We start from the raw sequence: 21,938 nt of genomic DNA on the forward strand, positions 1-21,938 counted from the left end.
CCCCTTTTCGTCTCTACAATCCTTTTTTACAATCAGTTCTCATGTTTTATGGTTTGTTTATCTTCCCTCTTCTCCTAGGAAGCTGAAATTTTCTTTTTGCTGAAAGGTTTGAAAATCATTTTTTGAAAAGAAAACCACAAAGAGCTTAGGGATGTTTCTATTTAGGAACAAAAATTAACTTTTGAGTTAAATTGTATTTGAGTTATTTTAACATCGTTTATATGTTTTAAATGTTTTGGGTTTTTTCATATATCTTTCTTCATCGAAAGCTCTTAATATTTCATTTTATAAAAAAGCTTTTATAAAATTTGTAGTATTCTCATACACCCTGTCTATCCTGGATCTGTCATTTTTCTTTATTTCGTCTCTTTGATGAGACTATAGAGGAGAGACATTTAAGAGAGACACTTCCTGGCCTGTGTTACTAGGTAGACCATGATTTCTGCCTCATTTCAGCTTCACTGTGTCAACTTGATAGAATGGGACAGGTGGACGTTCCACTGACTAGCATCTGATTGGGGAGGGCGGAGGCTGATGATGGATGGATATGTCTGATGGCAAAATAAGCAATTCCATGAATATGAGTGTGCAGAGTAAAATTGGGGCCAGCAGATGGTGGAGCTGTGCTGTATCCTATTTCTCCCTCAGCTATGAGATTTACTGTGGCCTTCTTTTCACAGAAGCCAGCTGGGATTGTCTGTTAACTGCCAGCACCCGTTGGTTTGGGTAAAAGGGACTTGTTGCTTTCTTTAGAATTTCTTCAGCCTCTCATTTTTAATCTATGGCTTTATGTTCATCTGGTGGTAAAACATGATATTCAAAAACAAAATATATGAGAACTGACCTTTCCTTGGAGAACATCCCATTTATATCCCATTTTGACAATATGATTACACTTTGACATCTGGTTTTTCTCTGTTCCTTTTTTCTTTAATCCTCTGATATTTTAAATTTCTGTGATTTCTGCTATTACCACTTCAAATCTCATTACTGAGAATTCTTTCCATGTTGCAAAGAAAAAAAATGTTTCTCAGAAAACAATATAAAGCTATAATATAAACTTTAACAAACCTGCTACTTTTAGCTTTCCTTTGTAATATATAGAATTTCGTTTACGCATCCAAATTACCTTTAACAAAGATGTTTTTGGTAGAATATCTGAAACTTACTAATTGAAATATTTCTACTATAAATTGAATTAAATTCATTATAACTAACATTCCTTGGGCTAGCTTAGAGATATTCTTTTGCATTAGAGATAAAAGAAAGAAAGGCAAAAAAAGAGGAGGGGGGGCTCATGTGAGGGATGGGAGTAGGGGAGAAGCCTGTGAACATTTTGGATTTGTGCTTGCTCTGTTTCCCTGAGAAGTCTGTGCTGTGAAGGAAGAAGTGTCACCTTACACATGTGCTGCTTATTTTAGTGTTCTTTCGTTGGCTTCTTTTAGTAACAGTTTGAATTTGATGGGGACTTAATGATGTGTAACCTATTAAAAAATAAACAAGAAAAAAGTAAGTTTGGGGCTAAGAACAGAAATAAAAAAAGGCAGGTGATAAAAGGCAGAACAGGAAGAAGGTAGTTTATATAGATATTTCCTTTAAGAGCAGTATTGTTGTAGTACCATACATCCAAGCATTAGATCTCTATTCCTGCATATGAAGAGGAGGTAGAGATGGGGGATGAGGCTTTGCTCAGAAAGCCGACATAGTGGGTCTTACCATATTCACAAATTGTGGTATGAAATTCTCACTGCTGTATGACTCTGGGAATTTCTTCTTCAGCTATCTAAGGTTATCAGAAGCCATCTGGGACCACAGTGGAACCCAGGACACAGGAATTAACATGACTTGTCACAAAGGCACAAGCATTTGTAATACTATTGTTGGAGAATGTTATTTATTGCCAGGATTGATTCGGGTTCCCCTGCTGACGAGGAGGGTTTTGTTTCCTTGTTCACTGCTACGTGTGCCTTAACAAATTGCAAGTATAGAAATGTAGTCAAAAAGAATATTTGTATATTTATTGGTATTTAAGGAATGGCCACACCCAAATCCACATACTTTCCCAGGAATTTCCGAACTCTATCATTTTTCTTTATCTTTTGGCAACTTTTTGCTTTGACTTCATTCTCAGGCAGACTCTCCCTGCTAACAGCAAAGATGACCACCAACAGTGCTCAGCTTTCATTCTACCAGGTTAGAAAGCTCAGCAAAAGAACACTTCTTCCCCTAGTAGTTCCAACAGGAATTCCAAGGCTGACTTTCATTGAGCTAACGTGTATAAATTCCCATCTCTGACCCATTCACTATAATCTGACCCTGGTTAGGCCTGGGTCTTTTTTACCCACCTCTAGAGCCCTGGGGTGCGGTCAGCCTCTCTTGAAACAAATGGACTGGAAATAGGGGAGAACAGTTGGGATGCTATTGACATTAGAAGAGGAAAGATGCTGGACAGTCAAAAACAACAAAATGTCCCTGTACCTATCCCCAAAGCTATTTAGTGGAAGAGGACTGTCCTCTGGCCGAGAGTGCACTAGCAGTGGGCTCCTTAGCTAATAAAACTTCACTGTTGAAGCCTAACTCCTCTCCACATTGCCTATTTTATTACAGATATCTGTTTCCCAAATTTACACTGTGCTGGACTGAGTTTGTAGACATGAAGGTTCATGTGCCCTGTGAAACCATCGAGTACATTGAGGCCAACTATGGTAAGACCTGGAAGATTCCCGTGAAGACATGGGACTGGAAGCGCTCTCCACCCAACGTTCGGCCCAATGGAGTTTGGCCCATTTCTGAGTGGGATGAGGTCATCCAGCTGTACTGAGACAGTAGGTTGAAGCGGTAGCATTCTCCTCCTGCAAAAAAGGGGAGATGCCTGTTTAAAAAAGATACTTGTCTCTGTCAAACATAAGTAGAAGCCAAAGAAAAAGGATGAGTTTGAAGATATAGAGTCCTAACTCCTGAGCCATCTGATTTGATTCTTTTGTTTTACGTGTATTAAGGAGACTTCATGGGCCAGATACTTCACTGGGTTACAGTGGAGAAGCAGAGATGAGAGACACATACCTGCCTCTTGTCCCCCTCCCTGTGGTTAACACCCCAATTTTCCTCTGAGGGAAACACCCTCACCCTTTGAAGAGCTAATGTAGGGTATGATATATTCCATAAGTGCTTTCAAAGTGTTAGATAATGTTTGGACTAGAAGATGGACTTTTTGGGCTCAGCTGAGGAAGGATGTACTAGTAAAAAGGAATAACCCATTTAAGCTTATATGTTGGTGCTATTTTTAAGGTTGTGGAGGTCGAGTTAATGTTCAAGTGATCAGACTTCAGGGGACAGCAAAAGAGGATGCTAGCAGGTTCATTTTGTAGGCATTCTATTATGGGATTGACTTAGAGCACAGGGCATCATAAGAGAAAAAGAAAACTTATTTCTGGTCCTGTCAAATATATGTAAGTTTCCACACACCTGCTTTCATATTTGAAGTGAAAAGAAAGCCTATGCTTGTGTGATGCTTAAATTTCTAGCCATTGTGAGACTATTTTCACTAACCTCTGATAGACTTGTTGACAAAGCATTCAAGTAAGACCATGCTACAAAACATGATTTTGAAAGGGTTATAAATTCATACAACTTAGTTTCCTTATTTCTTTCTCAATCAATAAATAAAAATATGAGCAATTCATAAATATTTAATACTTCTGCATTTATAATACTTGTATTCCCAATTTTGATGTTAACACTAAAATATCAGTACTAATACCTCTGCTTTTTCTAAATGCACTCCTTAGTGTATTTATTCATCACAGTTCCTTATCTTTCATTTATGGCTTAAAAACCACTTTACATGCTATGTAAACCTACCTGTTGCCTCTTCTCTTCCAACACTACATCAGGACTCCAAGATGCAGGTAAGTGGCAAACCTGGCAGCTGTTCCCCAACTCAGATCGTAGTGTTTTTAAAGTTTGTATCCGTTCCTAGTTGTGCTGTCTGTTGAATATCGATGGGGCAAGAACTCAGATGTCCCTACTTTATCAGTACCACTCATTCTGAAACCCTCCAGTTTCCTTTTTCCCTTCAAGATACATCCCTGAGTGGGCTAGGATGACTGTATCTCCCTATCTCTTCATGAGTCATTCTAACTATGTGTTCTGAGTGACAGGTAGAGGGAGATTAGGCACTGTAAGCACTGCTCTCTTTTTCTTTGTCCAGGAAAGGAAGCTAAGTCTTATAGTTTCTCTAGGCTGCTTAGGAATACTTTCGAGACCAGATTGGCACATTTTCCTTAAAACTAGAGAATAATAGAAATATCAGAAATGGAAAAGAGAAGGCCTGAGAGAATGGACTGATGGTTTTCCTAAAACAAACCTGGAGAACCTAAGGCCTACAACCACCGCTAGCATCCCACTTAGGGAAAGTGGCATGTTAACATAAAAGGACCACAGACTTTTGAATTGGGCCTGAGTTTGAAACTCAGCTTCATTGCATGGGATTTATATTGGGGAACCTCTTAACCTCAATTTCCACATGAGTGAATTGGGGAAATTATGGCTACTTCTAAGGGTTTTTTTAGTTAGAATTGAATGAAATATTAAGTGCTCTCAGGCCTAGGATTAGGTAAATATTCAAAAAATGTCCTGTTTCTTACTTCCAACTCCTTTTTAAAATTATTCTTCAAGTGGGACTTAAACTGTAGCAGGACATAGTCATTACTTAAAAGGATGCAAGTCTGAATTTGCTTAGGAAAAGAGTTTCATTTAACAAATTATTAAAGGACAAATTGTACGGTTTATGATTTCAGAGACAAGACCAAGTCTCCTCCTTCTCTAAACAGAACATGTATTTTCATTTTATTGGTTAGCTCTTGTCTTCTAGGGTATCCTGTGCTCTTCCACATGCTACTTAGCTCCTGGGTCCCAAGCAGTTCGCTCTCTACCTCCCTAGATTTGTGCCTACTTTGCCCTGGACTTCTGTGTCAATGTGCTAGCTTTTCCTGGAGATAAACTCTCTCTTCCTTGTTAGTAAATCTCTGTCCAGCCAAAATCAACTATAAGCATGATTTGGAAAAGGTGAGAATTCGGAATACTTAGTTTCATTTAATCATCTGTGCTGATGAATGCCTTTGTCAGTATTAAGAAAGGAGAATTGAAAATACTCATTTCTACCTTCTTCCCCAAATTTATGTTTCTGTCTCAACTACGTAAGAATCAACAGAGAATTGATGCTCTTTTAAGCTGCTCCACTTCATATTGAAATCCTAATTATAGTTTATAATTTCAAACAGACCAATTCAGGGCCTATGCTAGAGTAGGCAAGTATAAATGTTTCTAATGAGAAATCTCTGCTTCCATATTCCAGAACTTGTCCTAGAATGCCTTCCTTGCCATCCTCCAACCCAACCCAGTGCAGATTATGTAGGAACCCTTGAACCAGCTATGCTGCTGTGTTCTTATGAGCAGCTCTGACAGTGGGGTTAAAAGGCAATTTGAGGAGAATTAGAAGAACTATATTTTGCTCTGCAAACCCATAACCTACTGTCTCATGTACCATTAGAAAAAAAATTACAAGATTTTGTTGCCTTCTGATGACTCCTTTAGAGCATGAGGACTAGTTCATGTGTTTGTTAAATGAAAATCATATATAGCTATTTGTGTGTCCCACATCATAACCAGAAAAAACATGTTCATGAATTTTCTAAACAAAGTGACATTCTAAACATGAGTAAATTTCACTGTATGCTTACCAGTTTACTATTTGATTTTTATCTTCAGGTACAGATAGTTTGTGGTACTACTGAAAATACCTTTATTATTATTATTTTAATCAGAATTTGTAATATATAATCCAGTTTGGGATGATGAATAAAATTTTTATAATCACTGGAGATATTTTGTGTTTATTTTTGAAGCTTGCAGTAGAAACAAAGGCCACTAACATTCATAAGCAATCTAGTAAAATAGTATTTTTGCCACCATACACTACTTTTAAAATTAAGGTAAAATTGGAGCTCCCATCATGGTGCAGTGGAAATGAATCCGACTAGGAACCATGAGGTTGTGGGTTTGATCGCTGACCTCACTCAGTGGGTTAAGGATCCAGTGTTGCCGTGAGCTGTGGTGTAGGTCACAGATGTGGCTCAGATCTTGCGTTGCTGTGGCTTTGGCATAGGCCGGCAGCTACAGCTCCAATTTAACCCCTAGCCTGGGAACCTCCATATACAATGGGTGCAGCCCAAAAAAGACAAAAATAAATAAATAAATAAGGTAAAATAGGTTATATAAGTGGGCTCTAATCCAGTATGAATGCTGTCCTTATAAGAAGAGATCAGGATGCAGACAAGCACAGAGGGAAGATCTTGTGAAGATTTAGGGAGAAGATGACCATCTACAAGCCAAGGGAAAAAGCCCTCAGAAGAAACCAGTCCTGCCAACAGCTTGATCTTGAAATTGTATCCTACAGAACTGTGAGAAAAAAATTTTGTTTTAAGCTACCTGGTCTGTGATACTTTATTAGTCAGCCCTAACAAACTAACGCAGTCATTGAGACAGAATGGTATTGGTAAAGGGTGGAAACATAGATGAATGGAGCAGAAAAAAAGAACTCAGAAATTGACTTACAAGTATGCTCAACTAATTTTTGACATAGGCAGTTCAATGGAGGAAGGATAGCCTTTTGAACAGTTGGTGCTAGAGCAATTGGACAGAAAAAAGGCGGAAAAAAAAAAGAACCTCATACTCTATACAAAAATGAATTCAAAATACATCATGTACTTAAATGTAAAATGTAAAACTATAAAGGAAAAAGAAAAGGAGAAAATTTTCATGATCCAGGGCTAGGCAAAGAGTTCTTTTTTAGATTTGACATCAAAAGCACAATTAGTAAAAGGAGAAATTGATAAATTGGACTTCACAATTGAAAATTGTTACTCTGCAAAAGCTTACAAGAAGAGGATGAAGTCAAGCTACATACTAGGAGGAAATATTTGCAAATTACATATCTGATGGAAGATTAGTATCTGGAGTGTATTAACCTGAACACTGAACAGTTTTTTAAAAATCTAATTAGAAATTGAGCAAGAGACATGAGCAGACATTTCACTGGAAGGAATATAAAGATGGCAAATAAGCATATTAAAAAGATGTTCAGGGAGTTCCCTTGTGGCCCAGTGGGTTAACTATTTGGTGTTGTCACTGCAGCAACCCAGGTTGCTACTGTGGTGCAGGTTCAATCCCTGGCCCAGGAACTACTGTGTGCTGCAGTCACAGTCAAAAACAAAAAACAAACAAGATGTTCAGCATTGGTGCCAAATAGCCAAAAGCAATAGCCAAAGCAATCCTGAGAAAGAAGAACAAAGCTGAAAGACTCATACTTCATAATTTCAAACTACATGACAATGCTTTGGTGATCAAAACAGTATAGGACAGGCATTTTTTTTTTTTTTTAAAGAGACTCATAGACCAATAGAATGGAATTGAAAGCCTAGAAGTAAACCCATGCATATGCAGTTAACCAATATTTGACAAGGAAGCTAAGAATACTCAATAGAGAAAATACAGCCCCTTTAGCAAGTGGGGCTGGGAAAATTTGGATAGTCTCATGCAAAAAAAAAAAAAAAAAATGAACTAGATCCCTATGTCACACCAGTCACAGAAATTAGCTTGACATGGATTGAAAAATGTGACTCCTGAAACCATAAGATTCCTAGACGAACACATAGCGAAAAAGTTCCTTGACGTTGGTCTTGTCAGTGATTTTTTAAATACGATACCAAGACCATAGTCAAACAAAAGCAAAAATAAACAAGTGGGACTGCATCAAACAAAAAAGCTTCTGCACAGCAACCAACAAAATTGAAGGCAACCAATGAGATGGAAATAAATATTTGCAAATTGTGTATAATAAGGGGTTAATATCTAAAGTATATAAGGAACTCATACAACTCAATAGCCAAAAAAAAAAAAATCCAATTTTTAAAATTGGCAAAGGAACCAAAATGTTTTTCTAGAGATGATATTCAAATGGCCAAGAGATACATGAAAAGTTGCTCAACATCACTAATCATCAAGGAAATAGAAAACAAAAGCACAATGATACATCACCTTACACACTTTGGAGTAGCTATTATCAAGAAGACAAGAGCTGGGAGTTCCCATTGTGACGCAGCAGAAAAGAATTTGACTAGTATATATGAGGATGCAGGTTTGATTCCTGGCCTCACTCGGTGGGTTAAGGTTCTGCATTGCTGTGACTGTGGTGTAGGCCACCAGCTGTAGCTCCAATTTGACCCCTAGCCTGGTAACTTCCGTATACCGTGAGTGTGACCCTAAATAGCAAAAACAAACAAAAAACCCAAAAAACTAACCAGTGCAGGTGAGGATGTGGAGAAAGGAAAACCTTGTACATTGTTGGGAATGTTAGTTAGTATCTCCACTGTGGAAAACATTATGGATGTTCCTCAAAGAATTAAAACTAGAACCGTACAATCCAGCCATTCCACTTTGGGGTATATATTTGAAGGAAACGACATTACTATCCCGAATACCATATCTGCACCCCATTCATTACAGTTTACTTACAATAGCCAAGGTAGGGGAATAACCTCTGTCCATCAACAAAGGAATGGATAAGAAGTGACATATATATATATCTATATATAGAATAGAGTATTATTCAACCACAAGAAAGAGGAAATCCTGCCATTCGTGACAACAGAGGTGGACCTTGAGGACATTATATTAAGGAGAATGAGTCAGAGAAAAATGTAAGTATGATCACATATTTAGAATCTAAAAACAAACTCAGAACAGGCTGGTGGCTGCCAGAAGCAGGGGGAGGGAGGCTGGGGTAACTGGGTACAGGTGGTTAAAACGTACAGATTTCCAGTTATAAGATAAGTTCATTCTGAGGAGGTAATGTATAGCATGATGACTGTAATTAACAGTCCTGTTTGTGTGTTTGAAAGTTGCTGAGAGAATAGATCTTCAAAGTTCTTATCACAAGAGGTAATAGATGCTAACTAAATTTGTTGTGATCATTTCACAGTATATACAAATCATTATGTTGTACAACTTAGATAATGTTATATGTTAAATTATATCTCGATAAACCTGGGGGAACAAAGAGGTTCATAATTTTCTTTGCCATAATTTCTCCCATGAACACACCATGTGATCTTCCTGAACTAAATATTAGTAAGGCAGATCTTTCTTAGCTGATAATTAGAAACCATTTTCTGTGTTGTCACTGTTACGAGAAGTGACTCTAGTCAGAACTTCCAGGTGTTCCGCTGGTGTCTCAGCTCTGCCTCATCACACTTTATGTTTTTGGCTCTTATTTTTCCCTTTGGACAGAAAAAAATACAAATTCTGCTGAATTTCTGCACATTCCTCTCCCTTAATATATCATTTTCTAGAAAATTTGTGAAAATCTCAGCCTTTTCTGAAAACCACTACTGCTTTTACTTCTAATCTAACTTGATATCTTCCACCATTCCTCTTCAACAAAGAAAGTTTCCCTGACTCGTCCCTCAGGTAACAAATACAAAACCTGTGTATACATTGCTAAGTAAAGGTAGTTAAGTGTAAAAACTTTTTCCGGGAAGAGTTAAAGTTGTCATTAATAGAGACGTAAAGATAGAGGACTACAGTATTGGTTATATAACTTAAAAAAAAATGTTCAGTGGAATAGACTGGGAATTTGGGGTTAGTAGATGCAAACTTCTACATTTAGAATGGATAAGCAATGAGGTCCTACAGTACAGCACAAGGAACTATGTCTGGTCTCTGGAGATGGCCATGATGGAAGATAATGTAAGAAAGGGAGCGTGGGTCACTTTGCTGTACAGCAGGAATTGGCACAGCATTGTAAATCAACTATAATAACTTTTTTTGATTGAAAATTTTTAAATGTTCCATATCATTAACCATTAGGGAAATGCAAATTAAAACTACAATGAGATATCACTGCACAGCTGTTAGAATAGCTAAAATTTCAAATAGTGAAAACATCAAATATTGTAGTTGTCTCTTTCAGAGTTTCTTTTTGAATGTGTGCTATGCGCCATTATTTGACTGATTTTACTTAAACATTTTACAAACATCACCACACTCTATATTAAAATAAAAAGGAGTAATCTTTTTTTCCCCAGTTAGTCTCAATATTTTGGACAATATTTTCTAGAGAATATTGTGGGAAAGGTGACGGGGTGACCTATTTTCTAGAAATGTATTACCACCAAATGTCTTTCAGGTGTCGTAGAAGAATGACACTCTCCTAGCTGGAGTAAGAGTTTGTTTGGGAGTCTAAACTGGGCAACTGTTTAATCCAGCCAGATCCTGCTTAGCAGAAAAACAAAGAAAACTTTGCGAGGTGAGCTCTCAGAGGGGAAGACTTAGTTTTCAAGATGCTGTCCTCTCCTCATGTCATGCAGGCATAATTTGCCAGGAGCCAGCTTTCCCCCATATCCTAGGGGAGACCAGAGAATATCTACAACAGTGCTGTCAAACAGAGCATTCTGTGGTGCTAGAAATGATCTGTCTGTACTGTCCTGTACAGTACCCATTAGCTATTCCAGCTCAAACACATATGACTTGAGCACTTGGAAGGTAGCAAATGTAAATGAGGAACTGAATGTTTAATTTTAAATAAATTAAATAGCATGATGTAGCTAGTCACTAGCATATTGGACAGTGGCGATCGAGGGGGGTTGATGGGACCAGCAAGAGCTTTTGAGTTGTAGAGACTGGACTCATATCCAGGGGTGTCACTTCCTAGTTTTGTGATCTTGGGCTTGTTATTTAATTTATGATATCTTTTTTTTTTTTAACTAATGGGGCTAAAATTAATACATGCCTGTGAAAGTTATTGTATGAATTATAGGAAATCTACAGTATCTGGTATACTGCTTAGTATATAGTAGATGCTCAGTAAATGATAGTTATTAATATTATTATCTTGCTTTTATTTCAACCTTTGGCATTAATCCTCTGAACCTGTATTTTCCTGATAACCCCAAAAGATAATTTTGCTGTAAGATTAGATATTTCAGAGCCTTCCTGGGTAGAGGGCCCTACTCAGAGGACTGGTGATAAAACATGACCCTGACCTCAAGGTACAAGGCCTGTCCTTTGGGGAGAGAGAACATGGGATTAAAACAATACTTAAGAGAATTGTGTTTCAAAGACCAGGTTTAGGTTGCGGAACCAAAGATTCCAGACTTTTTTTTTTTTCTCAGTGAATTTTATTACATTTATAGTTGTACCACAATCATCACAACCCAATTTTAAAGTATTTTCATTCCAATTTAAAGCAGACTTTGTAAAAGGTGGCCTGAGGCTAGAAAAAGCTCCAGGAAGGAGGGCCAGGAGAGCAACAGTGAGGTTCAGCAGGCTCTTAAGACTTAACAAGCAGGAAAAAATGAATAAATGCAGAAAGGGGAGAAAAAGTCTTTATGGGACAGTGAAAAAGACTGTCTGTCTTTATATAGATAAATACTAAAAAAAAAAAAAAAAGAACTAGAAAAGTGGACAAGGAACAGATTATGGGGGCACTGAATAGGCTGCTATATAAAGTTTGAATGAGGGATGGTGGAGAAAGTTTATTTCAATCAGTAAACACTTCTGGCTAGATTACCACTCACCGCCACAGTGCTAAAGGGCGAGATTCATTCACTGAATCGACATTCATGAAGCTCCTTCAAGGCCAGAGAAGGGATTTGGGAAAGTTGAGTCTCACTGAGACTCATCCCAGAAACCCTGGGATCTGTAGTGTTACAGGGACAGACAGAGGCTTAGTCAGGTGGGCACAGGGCCTCAGGGGGCTTAGATAATGTCACTCCTAGGAATTCCCGGCCAGTGCCAGGCATGGACACAGGAAGTCCGAGGGCAGAAAATGCTTGAGGCTGAGGGGCACTTGGTGTTGCTCTGGGCAAGAACAGTGCTATAGGCCTCATATAAGAAGTATGCTGGGTGAGTTCCCACTGTGGCTCAGTGGGTTAAAAACCTGACTAGTGTCCATGAGGATAGGGGTTTGATCCCTGCCCTTGCTCAGTGGGTCTAAGATATGGTGTTCACTGCGAGCGGCAGCATGGGTCGCAGATATGGCTCGGATCCCGTGTTGCTATAGCTGTGGCATAGGTGGGCAGCTGCAACTCCAGTTCAACCCCTAGCCTGGGAATTTTCCATATGCTGCAAGTTTGGCCTTAAAAAAGCAAAAAAAAAAAAAAAAAAAAAAGATACTGGGACCAGGGTAGGGTCTTATCCAGGGGGTTCAAGAATTAGAACGGACTTTTGAGAGCCAAGACTCATGAACTGGGACAGGAAATTCAGTAGTGAAGTCCTAGGCTCTGGAGAAGATATGAAAGTTTCTGGAAAGGGGAGGGGAGTGGGGACACATGAAGACACAGTGGTCAGGGCTAGGCCTGGGTACCACAGTGCAGGCAATGTGAGAGATGTGAGGATGGGGCTGGAGCCATTGCTATACCTGCAGGACAGTTTGGACTCTCCCTGTGGGGACACCACAGGGCTTAGCTCTGGGCGCTGGGAAAGGAGATGGGCTTCAATCCAGGGTTTTAACCTGATCCGCATTTCCATGTTGTCTGTTCACCTCTGGAAACTCTGGTCTCCAAAGGGTAAAGAGGAACTATTCTAGTTTTACTAGGAGCATAGCCCATGCTAGTGCTTTGATGATGGCAATTGATGTCTCTCTCCTCAACCTACCTCCTACCCTCATGGAAAGGCTTGGGCCCCCATCAGCTGGGGTCACAGGGGTAGTGAGTGGAGGGGAGCCAAGCACAAGTAGTATCTTGTTAAAGAGTCTGCTTCAGCTACAGTGTGAATTTCAGAATCATGTCTGAAACTCCAGCTGGTAACCCACTTATTTCAGACAATTTGCCAAAAAACCAAATCTCTGCCAGCTGGAAAAGATGGATGTGTTCTTGGGTAGTGCAGACGTGTCTCTATTATGAAAAGCAAAGGTGAGAACTGTGGTGAGAAGTCAGGGTTTCCTCTAAAGTTTTTTTTTTATTGGTTATATTTAAAGGAACATCCTTTAATTTTCCTAAGAAGCCCCAGGAGAGCCTCCTGAAAGCATCAGCTGGATTTAAGGGGTGTGGGGGTGCCTCTCTCATCCTCTTGGTATATGTATTTGCTTTGGGATTTGTCAGTCTGGGAAGCTCAATGCTCTGGGTAGCTCAGGCCTGCCTGGCAGATTTTTCCCACCTGCCTAAAATTCAGCCTGGGGTAGAGGCCCCTCCCCAGCCCAATCCTGCACCTCCACTCTTCAGCCCCTGGAGCCATGGCCTTTATTTCAACTCCTGGTCCCCAGGGGGCTGAGCGGGGAATGAAGACAGCTGATAAGCCTGACACTATTGACTTTCTGGGGAGTATTCAATGCATTTACTTTCTGTCTAAGGCTGCACTCTTATCTGCTGCCCACAGAGCATCTAAATCCTCATCTAGGGGGCCCGTTGATGAATCATGTGTCATATACAAAGGCCAGAGAATTTAAAAAGGGAAAGGGGAGCCGCACCCCATCCCTTTCATTTCTCCAGTACCTGGTTCTGCCCACCCCCACCTCCTGGGCTTTCCCACTGCCCTTGGCTTTATTGACTGGAAATAGAAGCACTCACAGCTCCAAGCCTCCAAAGTTGAGGCCAAGCCAACCTGGTCTTGAGAGTGTCAGCAGCTGGGCTCACCCAGGGCTGTGCGTCTGGCTAATTGGTAACTAAGGGAAGAAAAGCCTACTCACTTGAGGGGGGACATGTGCCCTGCTTTCTGCCCCAATGGTCAACATTTGCTCTGGACAGAGATACCCGCCTGACCTCAACACCAGGTGTCTTGGTGGGGAAATGTGTTTTGGGGGGAAGTGTTATCAAGGGGTCCTGGGTCTGGGGAGTGAAAATTAAAAGAGAGTCTGATGCTCCAGAGAAGCTTTTTCTTCCCTGCCTCTGACACCTCTCTCGTCCAGCCCTGGGCCGTTTGCTTCAGTTAGTGGAAGGAAATACATGCTTCTTAGCAGAGCAGGACTCAAAGCAAGTAGGAGAGAGGTGAGAGCCAGGATATTGGGTTGGGCAAATGAAAGAAAAAAATAAAAGCACCCTTGAGGAAATTAGAGGCATGTGTTCAAATTCCCATCTAGTTTTTGGATAGCGTTTTTCTGGTAATAAAAATAAAACAATTATTTATTGAACACCCATGGTTTTTATTAGAGGTCTATTACCACTTTACTCTAAATTTTAAAGCATGTACTTTTAAAAACATTTTTAAAGCATTTACTAGAAATCACTGACTTTATGTACATTAGTGCACTGAATCTTCACAATAACCCATGAAATTGTTATTATTTTCAGTTTACAAACCGGAAATTTAGCAAATGAGCTGGAGCAAATTGAGACTGAGAGAGGGTAACTTGCCCAGAATGGCAGCTAGTGTCAGAGCAGGAATTCAAACCTGTCTGCCTCCAAAGCATAATGTAAGGCCTTCTCTCAGCTTCTACACCAAACTGCCTTCCACTTGGTATTTCTCAGTATCTTATCCCACTTTGTCCACAGGCATATCAATGACATTTATTATTCCCATAGAAAACAGACTCAGAAGAGTGATTTCTTTTCTTTTTTCCTTTTTTTTTTTTAATTTTTTGCTATTTGACCAAGTTTTTACTTCTTAAATAGTGGCCAATTTAATTGAGAAAGTTATAAAGCAGCAGTGAGCCTCTAAACTAATTAAGGAATTCCTCTACTTACAATCCAGACCAGTAAGTAACCTCATCATTATAACTTATTCCAGGCAAGGTGCAGGGTTAGACAGCAGACACCAAAGAGTCGAGACAGGAAGAAAGGCATGAATGGGGGCAGTTCAAAAGTGTTAAACAGCAGTGCAGGGAAACTTTGAAAATTGGATTTGGATTGACGATGGATCACTCTCAACCTCTTCTTTATTCAAACAGGGCTCCTTACATGCAGATCCAGTTGAGGACCATCCCTGAGACTTGACACTCACTGCCTCTCCAGTGGAGTATATCTGGTAACTGGACTAAGCAGCAGGGTGTGGCAAGCTTCCAAGAAAGGATAACTTTGTTTATAAAATAATATTGTGACCCCTCCTTTGTCAACAAAAGTCACTGTGTGCTGCATGGGAACAACACAGTGGAGTGCAGGTTTGTTTCCTCCTGAATTGGTATAGTTTTTTCCTTTGTTGTTCTCATCTATGCGTGTGTCCAGGGCCACGCAACCTGTGTACCTCAAGGACTCTAGTCTCTAGCATCTTTCCTTGTCTGTCATGACTAGGGAATGACCTCAGGAAAGAGCCCAAATGATGATGAAACAGCCAAATCTCTCCTTCCTCATGAGAGAAGACCAAAACTCTCACCCTTCCAGCACCCCTCCTAACACAAGAGTAGAGGTGTGGGCTATGTCAGTGCATTCCTCCCTTCCACACGCCACCCTGCTTTTCATATCACTTGCTTTCCTCATAGAGCAGGTACTTCCTCTGCTATTTTTTTTTTTTTTTTTAAGGGGCGGTTAGTGTAGGGAAGGCAGGAAGGCAGGAAGAGTCTCCAGGAGGTGAGCTAGTTGCCAGGCTGCACTGTGGGTCCTGTGCATGGAGTGACATTAACATCCAGGAGAATTTACAACCTCTGCTGGCTCTGGAAGGGTGTTTGTGTGAGAATTGCTGGTAAAACAGAGCTACATGGGAAGGCTTATTTCGTTGGGTGTATATTTTAGTGTTTAGCTAAATACTAAATCTATTTTGGAGTTAAATTGTTTGGGAGCAATGTTTTGTTTTGTTTAGGCTAATAACCTATTGTTAATGTAACTTTATAATAAAAAATATATAATTTCTCATATTAAATGGGAAGATTGGGTGAAATTCCTAGCATGACATTTAGTACTTAGTAATAGGGGTAGAGAATTCAGTGTGTGGCCCAGAGTTGGTACTTGATCTACTCCCCAGGTCAAGCTATTATCCCCTCTTGCCTGCATTCTTGCCACAGCCTCCTAGTCTCTCCACATCATTTCTTGGCCCCCTCCATACAGCAGCCAGAATGTTCTTCTCATCTCCCTAAAGAAGAAATAAACAATCACCAAAAACTCCCTCCATGGCCTTAGAAGCATTCGCTTTACAGAAACAAGCTTTGCGACCTCTGATGAAAAAGTGGGGCAGACCTGAGGCAGCTGTTTGGAGAAGTGAATCAGCATTCTTGCATTTGTTCATCAAAAGCAAATAAACTAGAATGAGACATATTTTCAAGAATTCAAAATGGAGACAGAGGCTACTTAAAAAAAAAAAAAAAAAAACTCAAAAGAATTAAAATTTCCAAATAAAGTATCACAGAAAGACAAAACCTATGACCAGAAGTAACACCCACATACTGTCAAATTTAATTGTAAAAGAAAGGGCAGTTTTATTTGTAAAATGCAAATTTAAAAACGATGAGTTGTAATAATATAAAACAAAATGGAATTCATGACAAAAAGTAAGGCAAAGAGGGTAATTTTATATTGACACAGGGCACACTTATCTGAATCAGTAAAACTTCTATGTGCCATATACACTGTATCTCAAGGTAAAAAGAGCTAAAGCAAACACTTCTGGAGAAACCGAAAGGAACATACCTGACACATAGAGGGAGATTTCCACACAACACTCTCTAACCAATCAAACAGACCCAAATTCCTAAGAATATAGAGGATCAATTTTTTTTTTTTTTTGTCTTTTTGCCATTTCTTGAGCTGCTTCCGCGGCATATGGAGGTTCCCAGGCTAGGGATTGAATCAGAGCTCTAGCCACTGGCCTACGCCAGAGCCACAGCAACAAGGGATCCGAGCTGCGTCTGCAACCTACACCACAGCTCACGGCAATGTCGGATCCTTAACCCACTGAGCGAGGTCAGGGATTGAACCCGCAACCTCATGGTTCCTGGTGGGATTCGTTAACCACTGTGCCATGGCGGGAACTCCCTAGAGGATCAATTTAGTGGATGTGTATTAAAAACATTTTATTTTTCAAACAGAAGATATACCTTCTTTTCTGTTACCTATGGATCATTTATAGAAGTTGATCATACATGTTTTGCCAAAGAGAAATTCAATAAATATCCCAAAGCAAAAACTATGAGAGGCATATATTTAACTACATTGCATTAAAATTAGAAATTAATAGCAAATGGTTACCAAAAATACAACAATAAGGAAGTTTCTAAAAAGCTTTCACAAGGAATTTAAATATGCAGTATCTGTTCCAATATCTATTGGAAGCTAATGGCAAAGAGACTACAAATGGTGCAGCGTTGGTGGTATAGTGGTGAGCATAGCTGCCTTCCGAAAAGACTACAAATGGAAATGCAGGATGACTCCAGAGGTATATCAGAAGAAAATCCATAGCCTGAAATGCTTTTCTTTCTAAACAAGAAAGAATGATAATCAATAACATAAAAAAAGTATCTAAGGATGGGAGTTCGAGAAAGAACAAAAATAACATAAGCAAATGTGAAAGAGTAGATTTACTAGAGATGTGGTAGAAAGTGAAATAAATCAAAGACATAATTATGATTTCACTCATGTGGAATATTAAAAAAAAAAATGAACAAGCCAAACCAAACAAAAACTAACATGTAGTTATAAAGAATGAAGTAGTGGTTACCTGAGGGGAAGCGGGTGGAGGGGGGGTGGTCAACTGTATGGTAATGGATAGAAACTATTGTTGGTGAGCACACTGTAATATATACAGAAGTTGAAATATAACATTGTACACATGAAACTTCTATAATGTTATAAGCCAAAGATACCTCGATTTTTAAAAAAGATGAAAACCAGAGTCTAAAAATTAAAAAGTTAAAAGATACAGTACAAATTAATACATTAGAAAATCAGAAAAATGGTGAACCCCAGAGGTCGTTTTTTAAAAGAAAAATAAAATGGACAGGCTCTGCAAAGCTAGTGAAGAGGAGAAAGAAATCATTAAGACTTAACATGAGGAATGAGAAAGGTGATAACATAAATTCAGAGATATCTTTAAAAGCTGTATATAACACATTATTAATAAATGGGAAAATGTCAGAAGTTCCTGTTGTGGCTCAGTGGTAATGAACCTGACGAGTATCCATGAGGTTACAGATTTGATCCCTGGCTTCGCTCAGTGGGTTAAGGATCCGGCACTGCTGTGAGCTGTGGTGTAGGTTGCAGGCGCAGCTTGGATCCCACATTGCCAGATCCCACATTGGTGTGGTTGTGATGTAGGCTGGCAGCTGCAGCTCTGATTTGACCCCTAGCCCCAGGAACTTCCATATGCCACGGGTGTGGCCTTAAAAAGCAAAATAAATAAATAAATAAATAGGAAAATGTCAAAGTTTATATGTCAGCATACCAAAATTGACTTAAAAGGTACAAGACCTGTCTAGGATTTGGTAGTAAATTCTATTACCTACCAGAAACCAGCTAATTCATGTAATGAATAAGTTGGTGGAAGCTTAAGAATAGATGAATAGAAGGAGGGATGGATGTGTGACTGGAGAAATGGAGAAATGATGATGCTTTGGGTCCTGGGTGTGCGGAATTGGGGATTGGGAAGGAGGCTAAGAATGAAGCAGGAAGAAGGGAGTTTTAAGATTGGGTAGAGCCGATGCTTGACTTCTAGCCAAAATGTCCTTGGCTCACAACCACCTTGGCTCACAGAAATCCTTTCTGAAAACCTCAGGTTGGTCTTTCCTGAAGCTGACAACCCCTGCCCAGGTCTAGATATCCAGTATTCAGAGGCTAATCCAGACAGATCAATTAAGCCAGTAGAACCAGAGAGGCTGACAATGCCTGAACCCTCCTAGTGACCTGCCCTTCCCTCCCCAGCCCCTTAGTCCCTCCCCAGGAGCCCGCAGGTGCAGTCTCTCCAGGGGGCGGTGAGAGCCATGAATAGTAAGGGTTTTAGCTCAAGCACACAGAGGCATTTAGCTGCCCAAACCTAATCCCCCAATAATCGGATTATGTAAATTCCTACTTCAACCCTTTCCCCTGCAAGACCTCGCCCCTAAACTCTCTACACTGGCAGAGCAGGATGGGAGAGGGCCCATCACACTGAAGATTCTCTGCTAAGGGCAACCAAAACAGTTGCCCCCGTTCCAAACATTATAAAACAAACAATAACATGGAAGAAACTTTAGAGGAGAAAACAAATACTGACCCTGGTTTCACTGTGCCACAGATCTGGGTTCCCTTCTCTGCAGTCCTCATCTCATTTTCCCTTGTCCCATCTCTCAGTCCTTGTCCAGTTGTGCACAGTTCCTGTTTTATGCTCTTGTTTCCCTTGGCATCATACATTTCTATCATCTTGCTATGCAGTTGATACAATTCTTTTCTTTATTTCTTTTTTCTTTCTTTCTTTTTTTTTTTTTTTTACAACCATAGAATGCCATTTATGAATACATAACCTCACAGAATTTTGGCTGAGATGAAGGGTAATGTAAGTTCTTGGTTTAAATTCTGACATGTGCACTATCACAATTGAGATACAAAAGGTAGGATGGAAGAGCATGGGCACCACAAGGCACCATGAGGCAGCAGTTCCACTCCATAGCACACAAAGAAGACAGAAGGGCAGAAAGGACAAATCAGGATTGCTTACTCCAAATATTAGATTATGTTCCTAAAGGGCCCTTTGTGCCTATGCATAACTGACCAGTTTATTCTCTTCAACCCATCCTCCAATCTGTCATTGAACACCAGAATGAGCCTTGTAACCTGGAAATCTAAACACGTCACTCCCATGTTTGAGGCACACAGCTAACTGCCTTCACTGCCCTCTCCTCTATACCTATATGTATCATTCCTACCTAGCATTTCTCATCTTACATCCAGACAAATGGGGCATCTGCCTTGTTTTCTATGCTTTAGATGGCCCTGCTCTGGCCCTCCTCCAGTGCCCACCAGGTACCCCTTTCCCACATTCTAGACCACATTCTGGGTATCCAGAACCCCTACATTTCTGCTCAAATGGCCACAAGCCCTTTTTCAGAGCCTGCACAGGGCTGTTCCATAGATCCATGTGGGCTGGGAGTCCACGTCATATACACAAGGCCCTTCACAGAACAGGACAGAGCTGGGGGTGGGAAAAGAATGAGGATGGGGATGGAGTCTCCATTTGTCCTGGGCCCCAGAGATGTCAGAGGCAGCCCTACCTCAAGATACAGTTAAAATATCACCCCTCCCATGAGCAACTGCTGATCCCCCAGGTGGAATCTTTCCTTCTCTAACTCCAATTTCATACTCTCTGGCACTCAGGACCATCTGTCATGTATCTAGTCATCTTCATTGTGTCCTCTTCCTCCCAAAGACTGTGAACTCCTTGAAGGCGGATACAGAATCTTCTCCCCTTTCTTGCCCTCTGAGAACCTAGCAATTGGTGCAACAGCTTTTTTATTTATAATATGAACAGTATTCATTTTTTTTGAGGGGGGGGACAAAAACCCCCAAATCTCAGCAGTTTACAACAGCAAAGATTTATTCTTCTCTAGTGTTACATGAAGGTTGTGGTTAGCTATGGGTTAGCTCCATGGCTTCCTGGCTGAGAGAGCAACCCCAAACATCATTTTCTCACAACTGAGCCCAACCAGCCATCACTCTTAAAAGTTTCTGCTCCATCACCACCACATCAAGTCTGCTCACATTCTGTTGGCTGATGCAAGTCACATGGCCAAGTCGGAAAAAGGATGGGGCTGGGAAGTGCTCTCCCTTTCCCTACAGGGATTCTCAGCCAGTCACATGGCAATGGGCAGGGCTGTATAACCTCTTACAGGGAAGTGAGTCAGTAGTTGTAATCAAATACAATTTACCACAGTAAACTTTATAATAGTCTGACTGTGTGCTAGGCACAGTGCTAAATTCTTTACCTGTTTGTTTTTCTCATTTAATCCTCATAATCCTTTCATCATTGTCCTCATTTTAGAGGTGAAAAAATTGAGGCAGAGAGAAGTTACATAATTTTCATACAGTCACACAAGTGAGTAGATTGGGGATTTCAACCTGGGTAATACAAATCCAGAGTCCTTTGCTCTTATCCCCTAAGCTTTAATGCATTTGTGAATTTATTGTGCCAGACCCTAGCTGGGTCCTTCAGAGAATGTGATATGTAGAAGTTTATTGCTTATCCATTCATTTATCAACCTACATTTGAAGAACACCTGTTCACTGGGGTTGGAGAGGAAACAAACAAGATAAATAAGAAAAATATTACTAAATGCAGTGAGTGCCAAGGAGAAGAACAAAGCAGGGCAGAAAGATGAAGAGTCCTGGGTGTGAAGGTGCAATTTTAGGTATCAGAGATTCAGAGAATCCTGTTTGAGAAGGTGACATGTGAGCAAAGACCTAAAAAATGCCAATTCCATAAGGCAGAAAAATTTCTTTTATTGTAAAGTTGTATCCCTAGTGCCTACAAGAGGCACTGGCCCAGAGTGGGTACTCAATTGGCCCAGAGTGGGCACTCAATAATAATTGCTGAATGAATGAAAGGAGGTGAGGGAGAGAACTGTGAGGCTAACTTGGGGGAAGAGTGTTTCAGACAGTGGAAACAGTGCAAAGGCCCTGAGGCAGGAGGGTGCCTGGTGTGTTTCTGAAATAGCAGGGGTCAGAGTGACTAGAGCTGAGTGTCCCCCAGGGAGAGAAGGAACAAAAAAGTCAGGTAGATGGTATCTGGGAGGCACTGCAATTACTTCAGCTTAAGTCTGAATGAAATGGGGAGACAGGGAAAGGTTTTGAGTGAGAAGTGGCAGGAACCTGATTTGCTTGGGTTTTCCTAGGCTCATTCTGGGTGATGTTGGAGAATAGGCAGAAAGAGGAAAGTGCAGAAGCAGGAAGGCCAATGAAGCCACCCTGAAATACCAAGTCCCCCCCCTCCCCCGCCCCGCCCCGCGCCCACCCGGGTGCTCTGGAAACTGAGATGATAAATCCGGGAATCTG

At 40.3% G+C, this 21,938-nt stretch overlaps 2 protein-coding genes across 21 annotated transcripts in view; both read left to right on the forward strand.

Moving 5' to 3' along the window:
- FKTN (fukutin) overlaps positions 1–5,882 on the forward strand; it is a 63,470-nt gene extending 57,588 nt beyond the window's left edge. For all 20 annotated transcript variants that reach the window (XM_084992482.1, XM_084992512.1, XM_084992490.1 and 17 more), the window contains one exon: positions 2,608–5,882. In XM_084992482.1, coding sequence (XP_084848608.1) covers positions 2,608–2,821 — 214 coding nt within the window. In that variant the 3' untranslated portion in view covers positions 2,822–5,882. The remainder of the gene's footprint in view (positions 1–2,607) is intronic.
- Positions 1–21,938, forward strand: part of TMEM38B (transmembrane protein 38B) — a 774,558-nt gene that overhangs the window by 658,038 nt on the left and 94,582 nt on the right. The gene's annotated exons all lie outside the window — the stretch shown is intronic.

The sequence above is a fragment of the Sus scrofa genome, chromosome 1, assembly GCF_054392235.1.
Source record: "Sus scrofa isolate SSC_HxYL_T2T_F1_AM1 chromosome 1, Sscrofa_HxYL_maternal_Yorkshire_Landrace_v2.0, whole genome shotgun sequence".
NCBI lineage: Eukaryota > Metazoa > Chordata > Mammalia > Artiodactyla > Suidae > Sus > Sus scrofa.